The sequence below is a fragment of the Varroa jacobsoni genome, unplaced genomic scaffold (genome assembly GCF_002532875.2).
Source record: "Varroa jacobsoni isolate VJ856 unplaced genomic scaffold, vjacob_1.0 scaffold_1069, whole genome shotgun sequence".
Lineage (NCBI taxonomy): Eukaryota > Metazoa > Arthropoda > Arachnida > Mesostigmata > Varroidae > Varroa > Varroa jacobsoni.
The window spans coordinates 1-22,222 of record NW_019213971.1 but is presented as its reverse complement, the minus strand read 5'-3'; the positions used below and the strand labels follow the sequence as shown (position 1 = coordinate 22,222).

Here is a 22,222-nt window from a genome sequence, read left to right as displayed (position 1 = left end):
CGCATACTTAAAACGAAAACACAAACAATATATAGCCGAAGGAAAAATTGCACGTAGTTCATAATGATTTATTCGCTCTTAGACTTCGCCTGGTTCCCTACTTTCATCACTGGCCACAATTTTCTACCTTCTTCTCTGCGGAACAATTTTGATTAGTCTGTCTCGCCTCGTATCCATTTTTCAATTTTCTTATATTGATTGGTCAGCTTCTCGCGTGTTCTTTCATCATTAATGGTTTACTGTTTATCGAGTAATAACAAGCACACATGCCACAACACCGCTTATAATGTACACAACGCTCTTTTTCCAAGTCTGTTGCCGATATTTTCACGATTTCCGGCTGGCTGGACAGCGTACAACAGGTTACAATCCATTGCAGGTCGTCTTCACCTTCTACGATTTTGTGTGCCTACGGTGGTCAACCCAATTGCTTTCTGCACCGTTTTGAATGATTACCCTTGAAATCATCTCTGCTATTACTACTTGAATCCATGAATTGGATCCGACGATTACTCCCTCCTCAGTAATGGACGTACATACACGTAGTTGAGCCTTCGTAGCGTCGATGAATTTCGGCTCGTGTCGAACAGTTCACGCTTCCATATTACGGACATACATCAATTGTTGTCTTCTATCGGTTATACTTTAGGCCCAGTCATAATGGCCTTTCCAATTGAAAATATTAATCATTCTGTTTTGTCCATATGGGTTTTGAGAGTATCGTTCTGTATTGGACTCGTCCTTAAGGCTGATACCTACGTAGAACCTAATTTTATACGAAATCTCCCTGTTCGTCCGGAACAAGATGTAATGCGTCCCTTAATTTGCTATTACGTTCTCTTTCCTTCCACCCCAAATATTTTCGTAATTATTTTTTTTTTCACTATAGATATATACAATTGTGAGTCAACAATACTTGAACGTACAGCTCTCCTTGCCTAACTATTGTAGCTTAATTCCATGTAATAATTTTGCTTTTTATATCAATCACACTAATAACCTTTTTTTGCGGTAAGATACATGTAGGATTTAGACTTGTATGAATTACTAGTAATATTGTTGTGATCGTTGCAACTGGCACAACAATTAAATAGCTAACACCCTAGAATTCACTCGCTTTCACGGACAACCCACAGGTCTGAGTGCCTCATTTTTAGAACACACGTGTTAATATGGAACCAGTTCCAGTTTATTTGGTGTGTTTGCGGCATCAGGCCCTTATACCGATGCTAGCACGCGGTAACCGGATTTTTCGTCGAAAATGTAAGAACAGCTTGACTCGTTGCTAAATAACTAAATGACGCTAACTTAATTTTTGTTATCGCTTTTACATTTGTTTCTCATTGCGGCCTTCATCGCACCAAAGACGCCGTCCTTAACGTGATGCCATGTAGGCCTGCCCGAATGGCAAGGTGGCTCCATTCAGATGTAGTTATCCCTTTATACAGTACACATACGCACAAGCATATACCACCAATCGTCGCTTGTTTCATCATCATATTCCCGTATTTAGTGAAAAATAAGAGGCTCCATTGGCCACAAAATAGCAGTCGTGGCTGTTTGGCTCAATTCAGCTTCTTCCTTTGCTTTTTCTACTGTACTATGTTATTGGTCATGTAATTGGAGGTTTGTCTTCCTACATCTGTATTTTTTTCTTCTGCCGACAACCGTTTAGTCTCGTGTATTTGATATTTGATAGCAGTTTAGATTTGTTAACGTGCTTTATCCTACAACAACGGATACAATTAGCATGAGCCGAAATAATCATCTGTTTGGTCATTTCTGAACTATTAAATGTAGTACCATTAATGGAGCAAAACTCGGACATTTCAATTAGTTCACGCATCGTCGGTCGAGATTAGCAGTCTGGATTTGTGAGACATTAACAATCAATCTCTGCATTCCATTATAAACAAACCCGTCTTATCACATACATATAGTACAGTTTTAGTTTGATTTTGTAATTCTGTGTCAGTGTATCCAGTTGTTACCTCAGATTTAATCGAATTTCCGTTTTACAGAGGGTGGTTTTCGTCTGATACTTTATGGGTACACGAACGTGTGTATAGTCATTACACTAATCTCATTTTTTCGCCGTAAGCGAATTATTTCTTCATCTTTAAATGACTAAGCAGCTTTTTACTTTTTTATGATACTAATAAGACATATGGAACTTTGCGTGTGTCTTGTGGTGATTGCAGTTGCATTTGCTTCATGGATCTGGTTTTTCTTCGAATGGACGTTGAAGACAGACCAAGTGACTCTGCGGGCAATGCGTCTGTGCATCGTCACGTTTGTTTTCAGTCTGTGGTATTCATTAACTTGCTATATTTTCGCGTCGTTTTCCTCACTCAACTCGACGCATGTTAACTACGCACAAACATTGAGCTAGAATAGGGGACGTTACGCGACTGCATGTAAGTTGGTCACGTCAGTAAGTGATTTGGTGCATCCGCAAACATATACTTGAGATTATAGGCCTCGGCGACAAGCAGTGTGATTTCGGCATCGCCCCATTTTGACGTTGGCAGATTCTGCAACAGCAGCATTAGCCCCTGAAAATCTCGTTCGCGTAGAAGCTCCTTGGAAAAATGTTTGAGAAAAGCTGCACATACGTAGAGATGGAATACCGAAAAGCCACTGTCGCCCTCGGCCAGATATGTATCCCACAGACGGACAGTACATCGGAGTGGAAGTTCGCGCATTAACAGATTATTCATCCATCGAAATGTGAACTGAAGGAACTCGATAGCATGGCCTTCAAGATGGTCGAAAAGTGGCCGATCAACCCGTTGCATGAGCATACGAAGGGTGCCCACCTTGGCCTGTATACCGGGCTGTGCAAACGTATAGTTATCCTGAATGCCGTCTAACAGCATTGACATACACCAGTATGAGTCGGCCTCGATCTGCCGGAGATCAGTGGGCGCTAAACAAGCAACATCGTACACTTCGACGTCCTCATGCGGTGGCGCTAATTCGCACAGAAATACAACAAAGAACGGTGTGACCAGATCATTCATGCCTTGCACATAGCCGGATGCCGGATGCCGTATGCTCCATATGTACAGGATGCGTTCGAATATCAGCTGAACCTGTACAATCAATAGAAAAAAAAAAAAGGTAAACAAAATTTTACAAAGACTGCCTGAAATCTAAATATTTGTTTTCAAAAAAACGGCCAAATCACATGATCGTTACCGAACGCATTGTTTATATTCAGCAGGAACGAAAGTCGTTCATTTCTAGAGCTTTGGCCAGTACGAAAACGCTGACTAAAATATTAAAATTGACTTCAATAGTAACATAGTGAAAACCGCTCTTTGTTACGAAAATATTGCTACTAGATATACAAAGTTGTGCAGAGATGATTGCCATACTATGGGTGATGAAAACTCATCAATACCTAAGTTCGGCACTGCTAAGATAATGTGACAACTATTAATAATACATAAATATTGTTCTTCGTACCTTAAATCCATCGACGTCAGTCGTGGCAGGCTTCATGCATGCGCATAAAAAACTAGACTCATCAAAGCTTTACACAAAGAATGGCACTCAGCTATAATCACAACCATTACAAAGAATAAACAATAACAGCAACGAATCTTTGTCTTTCGTGAAACCTATAAGCATTGCATTAAAGCTTCCTAAGATTTATCCTAAAGGCGCGTAGCAAAAAAGCGCTTCGTCTTTATGTAGAACTACGCAATTGAAAATCGTTCTAAGGCTCTGTATAGTAAACGAGGAAAAAGGATAGCTACGGCTATAACCGAAGATGGTTAATGACTTCTCAAATAATTTGAATATCCTTGTAAACAACGACCGCACAAAGACATGGTATTCGTACAAAGCTCACGGCCATCATAACAGTTTGGCAACGTGCCTCTAACTATCACCTGTGTTTAATATAACTAAATACAATTTATAATTATCAGTTTACGATGTCAGTTTCCGTACCGTAGGCTGCTGAAACAGCGGAACGAGCGGTGACATTCGCGGAATATCGATGTGAATCTGCCGATATGTTTCCTGATGCATTTGGTCTTCACACCGGTTATCATAGTACTTCTCCACAAAGCCAAAATACTCCTCGCGCTTTCGATCAAGAACGGCACGTCGGCGTTCTGTGTTCGCCGGAAGATGACCCTAGAAAATTGCATGCACCGCGTGCATAATTTTATTAATCGACCTCACTTGCTTCCCACCAACTGTGATCATAATAATTATAAAAATTGTTGTTACGCTAGCATACTGAGATACATGGGACCACAAAACTGATGAAATAGTGCAGTAGTTTTCGACATAATTCATTAACACATGCATGGACACACATTCGTCTGCCGAGTAACTTCTCTGACAAGACATCAGTACCACTAAATAACCGGTTAAGTACCTTTAACCAATAACCATAATCAAATGTTTAGCCAAATGATGTAAGCATTGGGACTATTTCCCACGTTTACATCGAACTTTACAATAAGTAACTTCATAAGTAAGTTACTAGTAACTAATTTTTAAGAATGACAGCAAATACTACTTAAATATCTGCATGGTTTCGAGATTCATCATTTACTACTTATCACCTTACTAACATGCTATTTCTTTTTTACAATTACATTACTAAATGTCAATAATGGTATTACTCAATTCGATTCACGGAATGCAGTGATTTTATCAAGATACTCAGTACAGACATTTCCATGACGAAAGTAACGTCTATACGTTCTGCGATAAAGTTTATAGAGGGCCCCGTAGCTGTCGCTACTACAGCCGCGCTGACGCTGAATCTACCTTCGGCAACAATAGCCACAAATTTTTAGTTAGTCTATAGTGAAATCAAACTCGAGAAACTTACAGAAAGGATTTTCCACACGAGAGGTCGCACTCTTGTTGGAATTCCTTTCCAGCTCAGTGCCCGCAACTTCTCTGTAATCATTCATCACAGCAAAAAATTTGCAAAGGATTTTCTATAATAATGATTACTAGCATTAGCATTAACAACAACTAAGGGATTTCTGGTTTAGCCCGAGCATTAACTGCGCGAACTGTAACACGCCACGTGTCAGAACAGATTTGGGCAAGAACAGTATTTGCCCAAAGTAACTTGTTAAAAAAAAATGTTTCCTAATGAAATAAAAATTGTAAATGTAACAGCTAGTGGATTTGAACTGCTACCCAGTATATCTAGAGGCACGTTAATTTTACTGAGATAAAATAATTTGGAGTGAAATGGATCAATTATTTAATAAAGTGAAGCCTTAAAAAATCGGGAAGTACATTTATAACCTTACTAAATTAGAGTACACCTAAAATTGCATAATAAGCTATGGAATTAAATAGAATTAAAACCGGCGAATATTTTTCAGCATACCCTCTGCCTAAACCGGAAAGCTGATAACGCCAAATCCTTAATTAAATATAAAATTACACACATTACAAAATGTCTGATTTTAGTATTCCAATCTATAATATACATGTGTTAGGTAATCTTTAGTCATATTGTATTAGGTTGTCATGAAAATAACAGCGGTATCAGCCGTTCTTGTTTATGCTTCCTTCCTCTGCTTTGTTCGCTTACTAATAGTCAATACGATGCACTGTGAAAAAGTATATAGTACTTGACCATCGTTCAGCGAAAAGTTAGAAAAAAAACAAGCAATCGAAAAATATTGCCAAAAATTTCTTCACACTTTGATATGATGAACAAAAGTTCGCTTTGTAAGCAGCTAGAATACGCGCCATATAATAGTAAGCATCGAGAGGCACAGCGTTCGCAGCGACTATCTTCGCGAATCTATTACTTTCGACTCTCAGCAAATAAATCCTGTGTGTGCACGTCAGGACCAATTCCCGCGAGCATATTCATCGTCGTTCTTTTTGGCATGATTAGCACAGGAGGATGACTGTTTATCGCTTGTATCGACGGAGTCCTGGCTTTTTCCTGGTAGAAATATGTGCCTAATCCCATAATTATATACAATAACATGCGATCGGGACGAATATCTATGATGATATTATCACCGCAGTAGCAACAGAATCCAAACGTAGTCATGTGTTTTTCACGCTTGTATTACTGGCAAGCATTGCAGCGTAAAATGCGTCACGTGTACGGTATCAACAAGGACATAACCACCCCAGCGCGGCCTCCATCACTTAATAAAATAAGGAAAATATAATTATGTCTAATATCAATACAACAGCGTTTGCCGCCAATGATTACCGTAGATCAGAATGGAAACAACGATTGGTAAAGCTACTGTCGTTTCAACGTATTGCGGGCGATAAAGCGGAATGACCATCGATTGTGAAAATCGGAAGGTCGATGTCCTTTTGTTTATAGGGAAGGCATGTCGCCATTGTTTTTGTTATTATTATTGCAATTGGTTCTCCAGCCAATGCACCACTATGAGACGAGCTTGAAGCGACTGTGGTAGAATATACATAACTCATATAGATATATATATATATATTAGCCATGACTTTCAAATGAAGAAACGAAATGGGTGTTTTAAAAATGACGTGTTTTTCCACTTTCCATAAAGATACTGTAAAAGACTATGGCTACTATGCGATATATACTCCAATCTCAGATATTCATTGGTTCTAGGAACAATTGTTAAGAAACTAATATTAGATAGATGCTTCTAATATTTAGACTGGTCTATTTATGATTTATAACCGACTTTCAGTCCGACTACCTTTGAATTTGCTACAAAACTAAATATAAGTACTCCAGTTAACGAGGGATCCGCCTAGTAAAGTCAAGAAATGTTAAATCAGGTAAAATTCCTGGATTTAGATTATGAGATTACTTTCCATAAAGAATGCATCATAATAACACCAGCTTATAGTGGATAGAGATCTGGTGTCATAAAAACAAAGGAAAGAGTTTACAAGGAATACATAAAAAATACGCGAAACTACTAACCGAGATCTGGCTCGTCAGCGTCGAGGATATCCTGGAATTTGTGTTCGAGCCCTTTTCGTTGAGGAGGTTCAAAGGCCCGAACCGATGGTTTCCAGCCTTCAGCGCCGCGTCGCACCGCGATTCCAGGCCGTCTCGTTCCTGTGATCGCTGGTAAAGGAAGACTGTCCCGTTCATGCTCTAGAATGCCTCGTCCGTCAACTAAGTCCTGTCTTTCGCCATTGAAGCCTAGGTTACCCACCTGTTCCTCAAGATTCTTTACGATAAGCGAGGGCGGTTTTGTATTCGGCGGCGAAATACTCAGCACTTTAGACTCTGAAAGATTAGAACCAAATCAACGTGGAGATACCTTCTTAAAAGTTGGTACAATTAAGCGTACTGAAATTATGAAAATAAAAGAGAGCAATTGCCTTCCGTTAAGTTTTTCCAAAATTTAGTTTTCGTGGATTTCGGATTTGTTTTTGGTCTAATCACTCAAATATGCAGTGCCTTTACGCTAATAAATACGTAAGTGGAATAGACGGACTGGGCCGATAAATTCGTGTGAGCACAGTTCAGCTTGTCATTGATATTAATTTTTGCAGAACAGCATGCCTCGTAGATTAACATTGCCGTTTTCTATTCTAGGTTCAATTGCTCGTATAACCAAAAATTTTATGCGTGGATTGCTCATAATTCCACAATCAACTTTATTAAACATAGCTTTATAGGTTGAATCTGAAACACGAAAGAATGTTTAACTTCTTAATTTTTTTCCGCAAAAATAGTTCTTTTTAACTGAAGAATGAACAATTATTATTTATTATCTTCTAGCAGTTGGGCAAAGCAACGTCTGAGCAATATGGCGGACGACAAGCATAACTCCTGCATTTTTCCCCACCGTGATTCTTGCGGTGTGGCGTCGAGCGTAATCATGCAACAGAAGTGTACATTTCTGTTTCCTGATCATGGCTGCTTTATACGAAATTTCTTCATTATATCCTTCAATTTTTGACAGTACATTTCAACCGTTATCCACAAGCCAGGACTTATGAAACGGTAGTGGATCTACCTGCGTTAGGTTATCGAACAAACACTATAAGTATTTATACCTGTATATTTATTTGAAAGTGGTGTCGCCGGTTCAGTGGCACTCATCGACTGACGTAACCACCTGTGAATATCGTTGAAGATCAATTTTTCATCACGCGTCACAGTTCGGCACAGGGGTGGGTCATTATTGTAAGAGAACAAAGAAAAGCAAGTGTCTATCTGCCTCTGTTTTTGATCGTCTTTCTACCTTTATTTACGGCTAACTTGACAAAGATGAACAAGTATGGTATTTTTTACAAACATTCGATTTAATTGCTAACACCCTTTACTTTGGGATGGGTCGGCTACCACTACAGCATTCAACCTTTCCTCACTTGCTTTCGGACGGCCTTCATCGGAAGCGAGTTTTCCTGAGACTCATTTCAGGGTTAAAATTTCCGTCCCAAAATTTTTTGAACCAACGGTTAGCACTGTTTTTTAATAAAAGAAGCTACACCGATAGCAAATCTTATAAAATGAGCTCTCCTTCGCTCTACCTTTAAGAAGGAACTATTAAGAACTAAGAAGGAAGGAAGAATACCATTCGGACTTTCAAATTTTTTTGGCTCATCCTCAAGAAGTTTGGTTACATCCCAGTGAATGGTCTCAGACGTCAAATAATGCAAATGCATTTTGAATACAGGAAGGTACCTGTAAACATCGCACTGTTATAAAATACTGTTACCTTGAAATATAAACTAATGTTTATCAGGTTTCACACAGAACGGCTTGGTATTATGCTCGGAATTAACTGGAGAGACGTCGAGGTACTTGCCTGTGTAATTCACATTCTGTCAGTGCGATCGTATTCCGATCAATCAAAACAATACATAGATATTTTCGTTCTTTCACTACTAAAATTCATAAAAAAAATCACTATTAAAAACTTCGGCACTAATTTATGGTACATACAAAAAGGATTTGCAAAACATAAAGGTAACTCTTTTGTAAAGCCTTAAATTAAAGGATTTTCTACAATAGATTAATAGAACCTTATTACAAATACCTTTACAACCCGTATGAATCTATTCATTATCCTAAACGATTAGCGTTACGGTCAACTGTCTCGACAGAGAATTTTTCAGAGACAATGAGGGATTTTAATCTTTTTCTACTTATTGAAATTATATACTGACTGCAAGAAACTCGCAAAAGCTGCAGGCAAAAAATAGATGAAGTCACCACTTGTCACTTAAACTTAGCCTCTTTGTGACGAAGTTAGAAGTGCAGTAACCCAAAGTACCATTTAACTCTGAGATGTGATGCCAGATGCCAATTTTATAACTAAATTTCGCAACATGATCAGCTCGACAAACGATACACGCGACTGTGTCAGCTACCACAAGGAAGTGATTTCGCCCAAATAAATCCTTATTGCTTATTTAATTTATCTCAAGTGATATTAAAAAGGTCTGAATGTTTTATACCATGTGTTTTTCTATGCTTCGAGTTTCACATCCGGTACCGCGATTTGATATTGCATCAGACCGACGATTGGCCCCCACCATGAAACAAAGTCAGTCTTCTTATACCCGGGTTTGAACCTAGACTACAACGTGTCTTTAAAATTAGCAAGCAAATATGCTATATATTTAGCTGTCGCATGGACAATATGCGGCGGAAACCCTCCGGCAGAACACCTCAACGATAGAAACTACAGCGGTGTAAAGTTGTTGTTCATATTCAATCCACTCTACAGCCGTCGAGGAGGCAATTTTTACGCAGTGTAGTATTTTTGAAGGGCAATAGATAATTATAGTTGAATGGGAAAATTTTCGTATCTTGGCGGTTGTTTCGTCTGCGTGTAGCATTGGCACGAAGACGAGTATGCTAACATCGCAAGGAAACAAATGCGGCGGAACGCTTCTTTGCCTCTCGTGCAGGGAACATGCATTTAATTGTGACAGGTTCTGTATGCATAGATAACCGTTCTGGTGCAGCGAGTTATTGAGAACAAATCTCAGGTAATTCAGAATTCGAATATTAAACGAAAGATCTATATTGGAAGCGCTGATGGTAACTTTAGTGTATTTACCAATGGTCAAATGTACGAATATCCGGGACTCGCTTAAATACTACCTTAGATCAGAGTAAACCAAAACAATTTCTTGGATTAAAACAAGCAAATGTTTCCAGCCAGTCGAAAGAGCTTGTGAGAACTGTCATTTTAGAATAGCTGTGACTTAGCAAACAACAGCTTACGAAGGAAGCAGCGGTTAAGATCTTCTTGAGATATTTTTGTCTTGACCTTCCACGTAAGTCATAGTCGAATATCTCTTGCGTTAAATTTGAAATAACAGACATTGTATATTATATATGAAATCAGAATAATGTAATATTTATCGATTAAAAAATAGCAAAATTCTAAGAGTACAAAAGGGATTCTCTTAACGTCTCCGGCTGCTTATCTTTGGCCAGCAGCGCTGCGCAACTAGTCCCGCAGATCGACAATCAATAGGCGCTATTGACTGTGGTTAAAAACCAAATGCATCAGAATGCTCCATCACCTGTCTGGTCACTTTCAGTAGAATGATTTACAAGGTTGATCCTTCGTGGATCTAGTAAGGTGATTGATTAAGAAACGAATGGCAGCTTATACTTCATTTTAGTTTAGCTAAGATTTCAATTTGACTTGCAATGCTGTTGCACGCTTCAAAGGTCAAACCGGACAAAACCGGCAACACAACATATATGTTATATATGTAAAGAGCTTACAAAATAATGGACCGATAGATACACAAGCAAAAGTAGAATACTTATCTGTCTAGTGTGCGTGTCCCTTAATAAAAGTATAATCATGGTGTTCAGATCATAGCACCATAGTAGCAGAGACTATTGCAAGCTTATAATTCGCTCACCGTCAGAGCTCGATAATATTTAACAGCAACTATTCACAACACTTATTATTTTAGAGCACATCGTTGAAACATAATAGTGATATGTTTGATTAAACTTCAATAAAGCCAAAATATCTACATAAGCACCTAATACTAATATTGCGCATTCGTACAGAGTCGCGCATCCGTAGGAAGGCAGCACGATATCCACTTAATCGGTAACAGATTTCTACCAACGAAATCCACATTGTACTTTCCCCTACATCCATCCCTGTTCAACACTTCCACGAGATGTCAATGAAGAAATTGCTGACTCACCCGATATGTGGCAAAACTCGTCGTCGCCAACATCCCAAACATCCTCTGTTGCTGCCTGGAAATTCTGGAAGGAATTGTTCGCGCTGGCCAGCGCTGGTTTCGATGGAAAGGCCCGCTCATTTAATGGAATTGTCCTGCAAAAGAAATAATAAATGCGAAAGAAATCTAAAAAAAACTATGGAAAAGACTGAAGCAAAGGCAGCATATAGCCTATCCGTGTGACCATTTCCAAATTGACACCGTCCCTACACTGAGCAGTTACGTGTTGAGCCTAATATATTGGACTTTGGGAGAATTCGTACAGGCCTAAAAAACTTTTCATCCCGTTCGACGAACATATTTCCTATGTCAGTGTCACATCTGCCACAATTCCGTTGTTTCTGATAAAAACTAAGTAATCTATCTATGACTAATCTCTTTTCTTGCTTTAAAAGTGGCACCCTTGACCTGTTGTCAACTATGTAGTCTTCGACGTAAATATCTAGCTAAAAAACGTGCGACTGCGACGTATGGTTGTAGAATAGTATTAGGATACTGTTTTACTCCGAGTCGACTGGTCTAATCGTGTCTGAACGTGTATGGGCAAGAAGACGCAATCAATGAAGTCATCCGCTTTTTTGGCAACACTAACCACAAAATGTCAGCATATCTTGTCTATGGCACAATTGGAGACTGGTCTGCGTGTAGGTCTGGCCAGAAAATTCAAATGTGATTGTGTCGCAAAGGTCAATTATGCCCTTAGCTAAAGTTAATACTTTGTTCATTGTTTAACAACACATTCCCAAAAGATTTGAGTTCAGTGTTAGAACACAAGAGATTTAATTTACGTTTTTTAATTATTTACACGATTAAGTACGCATTTTGACTACAATCATATCAAACTAGTCCAACTAAGATGTTGCAAGAAGTCCTCAAAAATAAAAAGAAATAAAATCTTGCCAAAAGGCCATGAAGCAAATAGAAATGGCTCTTGTCCTCCGTTCATTGCCGCATTAATTACCTCTAACTTGTACAGCTGAAACTCACCTTTTCCATAAAAATACTTCATCTGTTAACAACTCGAGCTATTTAGGGCAACTGTTACCGATATATATATATATATATATCGTTCGCGTAACTTTTTGTTCGATCTGGTGACTAAAGTCTCCATATCTAATATACGTACGATATAATCGAATAAATATCCTAAAGATAATTCAGAATAACCTACGTATAGGAATGTAGCTTCGGAGTAAAGAGCATGCAACGAAACTTTAAGAAGCCAAATAAAATTTCTGTACTTTCAGAGTAATTTAACTAAATTACTGCACATTGTACAATTACATATTGTAATTCAACTGGCTAATGAAATGCTTTTACCTCACTAACGTTTACATCACTTTACGCATAAGTCATCGAGACATATTGTTAATAGTCTTTCTTAACTGTCAGTTTAGTTATAAAAACTCGTGTGCTATAAAGCACTATACAGTAATATTACAATTAGCTAACTAGTTCTGTTTCTTTTCAACTACTGAACATAAATGCACATTTGCCAAATTTGTGTATTTGTAGTACGTGCGGAAGATGTTTCAGGTGTAAAGCTAAAAAAGCAACGTACCAAATCTTTTTTGTCAAACTTAACTGGATAGTGGGCTGCTACTACTACATAACTATAGAATAAAAATGTCTGTTTCAGTTTATATATATAAAGTGTAGTTCACAAAATGTCTAAAAAAAAGATTTCTAAATTGGTGCATTGGATTTTCTGAATTGACCCTATGGAGTGCTTAGCTGTGTTATTATCATTTATAAACAGTGTGCTCATTGAACAAGGTCGGCCTAACAACGGGCTTTGGAACACACACGTATACTGTTACAAACAAAAACAAATTAGTCTTGCGGAATGCAGATTCAAACTTTTCGAACTTTGTGCTTCTAATAATATAGCACAAAACAAAAACAAACCTTAACGAGCCACATTGCACGCCACTTGCGACACTGTTTGTTGCACTGTTTCCTGATCGGCCCCTTCCTTAAAGCGTCCCGGCAGTATCAATAATTTGTTAGGTTGTATTACGAAGCACTAAATAGGTCCACCTCGAACTTATAGATATTAGTTCGTAGTCAATCTGTCCGTGTGCCCAGAATTTAAATATCGTGTAGATTAACTTACACACCAACACACATATACACATGTACAGATATAACGCACATGCTTTAACATTTCAAGCTATCAAATTCAGAATTGCTTCTAGGCTGTCCGCGGTTTATTAACATGCCAAAATTAGTAAATTTCCATCATTGTGACGCTATGACAGTAAACATTTTCTCCTAAACATTTAGACGTACTTTCCTTGAGACAGATTTATAAAACTGGTTGCTAGGATTTGATAGGAATTCTGTTCATACACGAAACAATAGCATATCAGGATCAAGTAGCTACAGCCAACAATAGAAATGTGCCCGGGAAACAGCTGTTAATACGCCATTCGGAAGTTGGCTTTGATACATAAAATGAATGTGTCATTTTTTTATTTACAGGTGTAATGTGTTAAGTAACAATGGAATTTATCGAAACACAGGAACTTGAAAACAGAGAAAAAGGAAACGAAGATACCGTTACTACAAAGTGGAAAGAAAGAAAGTACAAAAAATATGGTTGTGAAAATATTCCTAAACCTTTAATTATTTTTTAGTCCCAGATAAAAACATGAAACGCCAAAATCGATCACATACAAATATGTGCGGCGATCGCACAGAATCAAACGATACAGACTGATGTTCTCTAAGTACACATTCATGCATCGCGAGGAACGCACAAGAAATATCACAACACTTCAGACTGTACTAACGACTATATCAAATATATAACCTTCAGCTTTACTATGAAAGCATCTACATAAGACAGCTAACAACTCGTCAGTGCTCACCCATTACATAACAATACCATGAGTAACGAAAAATGTGCACAACAAACTGTGGGCTAAAAGGATAGATGTACAATTCGCGGAATATGGGGAGAAGGGTAACATAAAGCGATGATCACTACGGAATCACAGGTTGATTACAAGTAACTGGCTAGCTGGGTTGTTTGTTTTCCGTAGCTGTCAAGACGGCGAACAGTCCCTTTTTTTATATATATTTTTTATAGAGCTTTGATGAAAGCGGGTGAGGAGAACAAAACTTATGAACAATAGACATATAGATACCACGGGGGTGAAATGCTCCAGCCATGGAGAGAATCCGACGCAACGAAAATGTCAACGGTGAAGAAAGAAGTATCATTGCAAGTGAACCGTGTGCTGTACTGATATATATCGGGATCCTGAATGTTGGGGAGGGTAACGTATATGGTTTTTAATACAATTCGATTTTAGCGCCTCAAAAAAGGGAGGATAGGGAAAAAGTTAAGAAACTGGTTTGTAAGCGATCGAAGCTCAATGCCATCGTCGGTCTGTATCGTCTAAAGAATATCAGTAGTACTAATTACAGTAGCAATAGAAATACTTCAGCCATACGGTGGTCACCTCTTTCACTTAATTAGCGCAACTATTTTCAAAGCATCGTTAGTGGATAGTACATTAGCTACCCAAAGGTGGGCCAGTGCATAGAAAACCTGGAGCGCATTGACAGTCGATGCCACAGCAGTAGTCAATTCATACAAAAACTAACCAGTCTACTTACCTGCGCCACGACTTTTGCCACTTGTTATTGTGATGGTACAGTGGTGACTTTACCCAGCAAACGATAACGGTGATCTCTACCCCAACAAGTACAACTGTCTTTCAGAGTGCACTCTGATGCGTGGGTGTGGACCTTGCGAAGTCTCTATACACATACGTATGCACATCACTATCGTAAAAGTGACTGAGTGATTGACTAAGGCCAACAGCAACGAGAATGATGATAGCAACGGGCTACTGCTGCAGGCAGGGAGGCAGCAAGGTGATAAAAGCATGTAGCGGGTTCTACGATAGTAGCGACCAATAGTCGCTAGTCGATAGTATTATAAAGATAGCAATAAACGATTGCGACAACAGCACTGTGCGGCGTACACCGCGAAAAATCGAGCCGCTACTCGCAACAGATGCAGCAACGTCAAGTAAGAGGGGTTCGTCTGGTGGGCAATAAGCGTCCATCGATGCGCTGGGGAGCGGAAAACGCAAACGTAGCCTCATCGTTTAATGCAATAACGACTAACCAAGGTTGCTACTGATATTCGTTGTCGTTGCCGTTAACTGGTGGACGCGCGAACCGGCTCCAACAAACTCTTGCTTTTTCGCCGATCGCCATTGGTTTGTCGGGACTGACAGTGGTACCACCTGAGCGCAGATGGTAAGAGCAAAGGCGGTGGTGCCTCCAGCTGGCGTTGCTATTCCTGCTCCTCCGCGGCGGCGGCTTTACCACTGACGCGGCTCGTACGCTATCACTCTTCCACTGGGCCAGATTATTTCCTACTTTTGCTATAACGGCAGCAACAACGACAACATGCCATCGCAGGTACGGCTAATGCTCTTTAGTATTGTGTAGTAACACAGCGATATTACAATATATGAACTGCTACGACTGTTATGACTGTGATAGTCACAAACGACAGCCGCCGCGTACGGCGCTATGCAGGGCGGCGAGCACTACCAATGCCCCGTCACCTGGGATGCTGTGGAATCCAGCTCGATACCGCAAGTTATTGCCATGCCTCCACTACCAACATCAACATGCTCTCATAAGACAGACGTTCGTTGTCAGCTGCTCATGATTTGGGTGGTCACACGCATGCCGCTTCGTCGCTCTCATCATGAGGGCTTTCGCTTTTGGTTCGCCCACGGAAACTGGTGTAATTGTGTCAAAATACTAGTCGTACTGCAGCAGTAGGAGAATATGGAATACAGACAAATGACTACTTTCTGGGTCGACTAGCTGGGCTAACGTTGTCTGTCGTCGGTCACTAGCTGCACAATAAGGGAGAAGGCGATAAGGAAAGGGAAAAAGGTAAATGAAGGTGAAATTAGACGGAAAGCGCGGTGCAGAGAAGAGCGAATGCGCTCATTGATGTTCCGAGTAATAATAATGGTGCATTCAGTTGTCGAAATGAATAATTGATATGATATTGCTACTGCTACTGAACGAATTGACAGGCCGTGCGGAGCATGTACAAATGTCGTCGCTAAGATTAACTTCCGTTTTTTATGTAAATGCATTGTGGTGAGTTATGTATACTCATCTGCACTTTTCGAACAATTAGTTTAATAATAACAGGAATATTTTAGTTGCAATGATATCCACAAATGATACCATTATACTGAGCCTTATGGCGGATAGTGCAAGAAATTGCTCGCCGGGCTTGGAAGCCTTGTTGCTTTAAGGAAAAAATCTTTGAAGCCTGGCCAAAACATTGGTAGCTGCCAGCAGGAGCAGAAGGCCAATATGTCGCACTATTTGAAGATGGCACTGCAAGCGATAACATATTGTTTTGCAGACGAGACTACAATCTCATACGATACTCAATGAGGATGACCTTTTATAGTCAGCTGCAGCAACATCAAGTATCAGAAAATGGGGCAGAAAGAGTGGACTTTGTCCGCTGTCATCTTTTTCTGCTGCCACTTAACAATTTTAGCACAACAAATCATTAGTTATTTTCGTGCTACGTATGAGATACCTAACAGAAAAGGCTCACAGTTTGCTAATTTAGTTAAGTTAATTACGAGCATTTTCGATATATTTGTCAGAATACAAAATATGACGTTTATATTTTCTTTGCAGTTTTTTTTCCTTGGTTCCTTTCTGTCATGCTTTTCACTAAATAACAGTTCTGATTTAGCATATGTATTAAGAACTAATTGCGCCAACGTACGTCGAAATAATAATCGCTAGCGAAGCCGAAATTCATTTGTTCAGTGTATAATAGACAAACGGATCACTGCCGCGTCTGGAAAGAATGCATCAGCAAAATACCGCAGAAAAATACTTTCGTTTTTAATCTATTTCTAACTGACAATATTTATCAAACTAGAAACAATATCAGGTCCTGTGGTAAAACTTACCTGCCAGGCACTGATCGGGTCGAATACTTCTTCCAAGTGTTACCATTACGGTTATCGTTCGTGGTCTCCATCTCAACAACGGTAAGGCATGTCCACAGGCCCTGAGCGAGACCACACAACACCCAGCTACCACCGATTAGCAGGCGAACGTCTCGACAGCGGCAGTAGGTGTAACTTAGGCGGCGTGCACTGGGCACCCCACCGTAGATAGACGAACAGAATTCGCTGACAGGCACTCAGTTACCCTAAAACTACTTCTACGCCAATAGCAGCAGCATTACGACACAACCGCGCAAACTCTGATTATAGGTACACAAGTTGGTGTTGACGCGACCGACCTCCCGCGGCCGTCCAACTGCCGACCGATCGTTTGCTCGAGCTTTCTGAGCTCTACTTCGCCACTGGTAAAGACCAGGCCGTATTTCGCCTTTTTTTTTGCTGGTTCTCCACCAGCGATAGATACATAAACGGTGGGTCTATTAAACTTCAGCTTTTCGATTCCACAACGGCGAAAGGTCTCCTTGTTCGTTTGTTTTCACCGGTCGTTCAAGGCGCCACCATTTACACCCAGGACTCCGCATAGGTATTTTTCGTAAAACGATTGATGTCATTTAGCTCTTTCCGTGGAGTAATTGCAAAATCGCACCGACCAGTTGCTACGTAAGCACATGCGTACACGCTATTTAATGCTGCTGCATCACCACATCTCTCTTTACCGATACATACGCCGCAGCTCCCGCCCCCGCCGCCGTATCGAACGACAACAATAATAAAGAGAAGAAAAATAATATGAAGAGATGGAGCGGATGTTATTCCGACCATTCAGCTTCTATTTCTAACTGCCGCCATTCTTACTGTCGCCTTTTCGCTTACTTGCTAGAACTCGACGAAGACCAACAAAACCTCGTCAACAACAACAACAAACACAATAACGGTCAAACCTCCACAATCATAGCATGAAAAATCAGCAGTTTTAAGAACAGTTGGAGGACTAGCAGTGCTTACCCTATTAACAAGCACGGCCGAACAGAAACATTTGCGTTCAGTAACACTCAGCATTATTGTATACTAGGCCAGTGGCTACTAACTACAACGAAAAAGATGTCGCGATATCAAAGTTAAACAAATCATGCGAGAGCTGGGTAGAACGATCATGATGTGGGTCGGTGTAAGGTAGAATGTATAGTAATAATAATACTGTTGCTTCGTTGGCAGTTGTCGTTCACCTGCTGTTTGGTCTCTCTCCCGCTGTGGCAGCCGCTCCCGATGCCGCTCACCTCGGCTGCTGGTGCAGTTCGCACAGATGATTGGCCGAAGTGCGGACAAAATAGGCCGTAGGCAGACACAAAAACATACACAGCTAGATAAAAATACGCACGGCCAAAAAAATCACAGACATCGCAGCTCACTCATGATGGCAGTAACTGGCACTAACTACGATCGGCAGAAGAATCACCACAACGGCAACTGGTACTCACTCAATCATTGAACTCAGTGATACACACCACACGGGACAGCAGTACGACTGCTATTGCTGCTCCTTTTGCCTTTATTACCACTAAATTAGATTATATACTCAACAGCCGAATTTCTGTGGGGTGACTCCTTCTATCGTTGTTCGTTGTTGTTGTCGTCGGTTCCAATGGGTCGCTGGGGTAGGCAATCAAAATCAGCAATATATATCCAGACAACATTTCATGTAATCGCCACAAGATACACTATTATTCACTACGCTAACGTATGTGAATGGCTTGCCTGGCTGGCCGCTTGTCTGATCAATTAGTGTTGATCTGTTTTTTTTGTTACGCCCTCTCTTTCCATCTTTCTATCTGTGTCTTGTCGCTGCGGTGCTGATAGTACACTAATATTCTGGTCGCTATTGGTGGGGGCCTGACTGCCGCCGTAAGCGTCGTCGTGTCCTGCGAGACGACAGGTGCTCTCAGCAGCAGGAATTCCTCTCAACGCTGGCGCTGATCGTGAGATCGCAATGCAGCGCCAACCCTGTCGGCCCTACACACTGGCCGCTATTTTAGCGTGCGGAGCGCAAGCTCACCCAAGCAACGATTTGTGAAGCTAGATTGTGCCAGAAGCCTATCAATGCTTCTAACAAACGTTTAGGTTTTAAGCGAACGCTCTTCACGTAAAAGCATTACTATTTTTAGGTAAAACTGTTATAATAATGAATATTTGGCATCTACTCAAAGGCAGTTGAAGTAGCTGCATATCTGATAGTTTTGCACGATTTTCCCGCTAAATTAGCATGCCGTCCCTTGTGCTCAGCTGTCCAGTTTGCGGTCTGTACGGATATATCAGTAAACAAATAGTGCAAATGAGATGGAAGGATGGCTACGGGATAGTTTATCCGTCGAATTCGTCTCTTCAAGTTTCATGCTGAGCTGGCAATGTGAGAGACAGCAATGAAAACGTGAGAACGCCCTATGTAGAACCAATCGTTCAGGAAAACGTAAAGTTTGGTGAAGTAGTTGACGCTAGTAGAGACGTCCGATTGTCTGAACTACGTATATATAATACTATATAAACCGAGCTTTATCATATATTTGATTATATGATAAAGCTAGAGTATAAACACGACTGACTTTGAATTACACTTAATTGAGACTAATATTTCCTACTCTATTATAGAGTATTTTTTTATATTATTATTTTTATTATAAAAACATTAGAAATCTCTTTTATCTCTTTTGTCGGTTACAGCCTTGAATGCGCTTAGCGAAAGGCACGTTTACACGGCCGTCTAGGCATGTAATGAATGTTGCAGAATAGCTTGCCGATATTAGCCTACTGAGAAATGAATCGAGTACGGTCAACACTATTCGAGCGTGTATCGTGTAATGATTAACACAATACGTCAAATTGGTTCGGAAAATTCAAACCAAATAAAATCGACTCATTTAAATACCTAGACTAATATAAGTGTTTCCATTTGCACGCAGTAACGTCAGGAGCGAAAAATTCTTGTTTCCTTGTGTTTTTAATAAAAAAAGTTTTGATTGATTTTCAGGCGTTGCTGAAATATGTCGTAGATGTTAGTTAAACGCCGTTAAACACAGATGCCCCCAGGAGTGGCCCCCTGCGCGTAATCCATGTAGTCCTACAGAAAAATCCCTAGTTCTTGCCAAACGGACGTACTTACAATCAAGCCTTTTATCAAGATGAGCACACTGCAAATGGTATTGTCACTTTGGTTTTTGTGTGCGCTGTTTATTCTAATGCTGGCGCTCCGGCTGGATGATCGCACACAGTGGAGCTCTTTCGGCGTATTTACGCCAATGTGGATGTTGGACGCCAAACTACTCGCCATATCGGGGTACAAGGTAGCGGAAATCAGGCGGAAGAGTTTACTTTTTAGATTTGAGTACTTGTGATGTTTCCGCTGACCACTAGTGATGCACTAATTTATTAAAGTGTCTTTTAAATCATTGAAGGATCTTGCGCATCACGAACTTTCGTTTGTGTAGGCCTCAATCATGTCCTGCTCTTTGATATTGACGAAATAGGGCTGATACTACGATTTACTTTTGCTAAAGATATTAATTAAATTAATGCAATTCAAGTTGAAAAAACCCTAACAAGCCAAAATTATTAAATATATGCCAAGTTTAACTTAAACCGATAGTCTAAATTGAATCAACGTTGTCACAAACAAATATCTTTGTATTTAATGCAAAAATCACAAGAATAATTTTGTCTACCAATGCATTTTCTTGCAGTATTTTTTTAAATACCATGAGTCATAACACCATGCTTTTTTGTGAATGAATTCAGGTATACAGCCGCCTGGGTCGACAGCATTTCGATCCAACATGTCTACGCAAGCTGCTGTTTTTCCTCGGCGTAGTAGTAAAAGCGTCGTTTCAGGCGTTACTCTGTCTGCGCCTCGAGTATCTTCCTCACTTGCCGTGGTCCGTAGTTTTCATCCCCTTTTGGGCTGCCCTAATTTTTTTTCAAGCCAATGTCATTGTTAGAGTTTATTACTTCCTCGACCTTGCACAATAATGTTGAAGATGTCGGGTTACGAAAAACCAAAATCGATTCAAAATAGCTCCATTCTCCACAAAAGGTTTTACGGGAATAGCAGATTAAAGTGCTAGTTAATTATTGTCAAAAAAATTCAGTGTATACCTGCGAACAAGTAAATTTATGACATGTATCGTTTAAGTTACGGCTGGAATCGTAAATAATTTATGTAATATTTAATCATTTAGCTTAAATGTCAACTTCCCAATGCAAATTTCAGGCTATACTGCAAAGTTCACAAACAAGTTTTATATGTGTATACGCATTAACGAGATCCAAGTTCACACGATCCAAATGTATACAGCTGTAAATATTTCGAAAAGTACAGAGAAATAGATATCGATAAATAGATAAGATTGATTGAGGTATAAATTGAAAAATAATTAGAGAAACACAGTAAAGTAAACAATAAAAAAGCAGTAAACGTATTAGAAAAGAATACACTATAGATGCTTCTGTGTCTATACTTTAGATAATTAAATATTTTATTTACATGTAATAACTTGTTAATTATTAGCGCTATCGGTACGAGAGTTATTATTTTCGCTCCGTTTTTCTCTTGTCGCGGAAAAATTTCGAGTCGTTCTTTATTTGCATTACGACGGACTTAAACATTAGCGGTTTCAATTAAATTTCATTCTATAACACTGACGTCAATGTTTTTCAAGTGTTTTTCAATTATTAGATAATACAATTCTGCGTCATTTTTCGTTTCTCATCAGATCCTTTGTTTCCACAGAGTGATCCTTTTATAGATTTTCTCCTTTCTTTTTGTCATATTCCTTTGTTCCATATTTGTATTTCTTGGTACCGCATTTGCTTTCGTTAAACTTCATTCTCTCCTTCATTCTGCCTTCGCTTATACAGATTCACCCGTATGTCATTATTCTTGCTGTCACTGTCCTTATCATTGTCTACTGTAATAATAATTCATTGTAAGAATATTACAGAAAAGATTACACAGTTCTGCTCCACAGAAACATTGTTAATCTATATATATATAC

The 22,222-nt window shown here is 39.6% G+C and overlaps 2 protein-coding genes across 8 annotated transcripts; one reads left to right on the top strand and one right to left on the bottom strand.

Annotated features, from left to right (window-relative positions):
• Positions 1 to 30: 30 nt before the first annotated feature.
• Positions 31 to 19,197, bottom strand: Tbc1d22 (TBC1 domain family member 22). Of its 3 annotated transcripts, none has more exons than XM_022843626.2 (6): positions 17,181 to 19,197; positions 11,155 to 11,288; positions 6,932 to 7,243; positions 4,859 to 4,929; positions 3,961 to 4,149; positions 31 to 3,095 (listed from the first exon to the last, which is right to left on the bottom strand). In XM_022843626.2, exons 1-6 carry the CDS (start codon positions 17,249 to 17,251, stop codon positions 2,427 to 2,429), a joined length of 1,446 nt encoding a protein of 481 aa, XP_022699361.1. In that variant the 5' UTR covers positions 17,252 to 19,197; the 3' UTR covers positions 31 to 2,426. The 3 variants fall into 3 exon arrangements, with proteins under 3 accessions (XP_022699361.1, XP_022699366.1, XP_022699365.2); XM_022843631.2 differs by lacking the exon at positions 17,181 to 19,197 and adding an exon at positions 11,457 to 11,592; XM_022843630.2 differs by lacking the exons at positions 11,155 to 11,288; positions 17,181 to 19,197 and adding an exon at positions 8,020 to 8,090.
• On the top strand, positions 16,320 to 21,666 carry LOC111266279 (transmembrane protein 60). 5 transcript variants are annotated; one of them, XM_086970847.1, is made up of 3 exons: positions 16,320 to 16,338; positions 20,203 to 20,515; positions 20,967 to 21,666. In XM_086970847.1, exons 2-3 carry the CDS (start codon positions 20,354 to 20,356, stop codon positions 21,195 to 21,197), a joined length of 393 nt encoding a protein of 130 aa, XP_086826973.1. In that variant the 5' UTR covers positions 16,320 to 16,338; positions 20,203 to 20,353; the 3' UTR covers positions 21,198 to 21,666. The 5 variants fall into 5 exon arrangements, with proteins under 5 accessions (XP_086826973.1, XP_086826972.1, XP_086826971.1 ...); XM_086970846.1 differs by lacking the exon at positions 16,320 to 16,338 and adding an exon at positions 19,324 to 19,342; XM_086970845.1 differs by lacking the exon at positions 16,320 to 16,338 and adding an exon at positions 19,387 to 19,584.
• The last annotated feature ends 556 nt before the right edge of the window (positions 21,667 to 22,222 follow it).

Bases quoted from the DNA above. Each gene is read 5' to 3' on its own strand.
- Tbc1d22 (XM_022843626.2), bottom strand. From the start codon at position 17,251: ATGGAGACCACGAACGATAACCGTAATGGTAACACTTGGAAGAAGTAT. The intron at 7,244-11,154 runs GTGAGTCAGCAA...CTAATCTTTCAG, and splicing joins CGAGTTTTGCCACATATCGG to AGTCTAAAGTGCTGAGTATT. The intron at 3,096-3,960 runs GTACGGAAACTG...TTGATTGTACAG, and splicing joins CGCTGTTTCAGCAGCCTACG to GTTCAGCTGATATTCGAACG.
- LOC111266279 (XM_086970847.1), top strand. From the start codon at position 20,354: ATGAGCACACTGCAAATGGTATTGTCACTTTGGTTTTTGTGTGCGCTG. The intron at 20,516-20,966 runs GTAGCGGAAATC...GAATGAATTCAG, and splicing joins TCGCCATATCGGGGTACAAG to GTATACAGCCGCCTGGGTCG.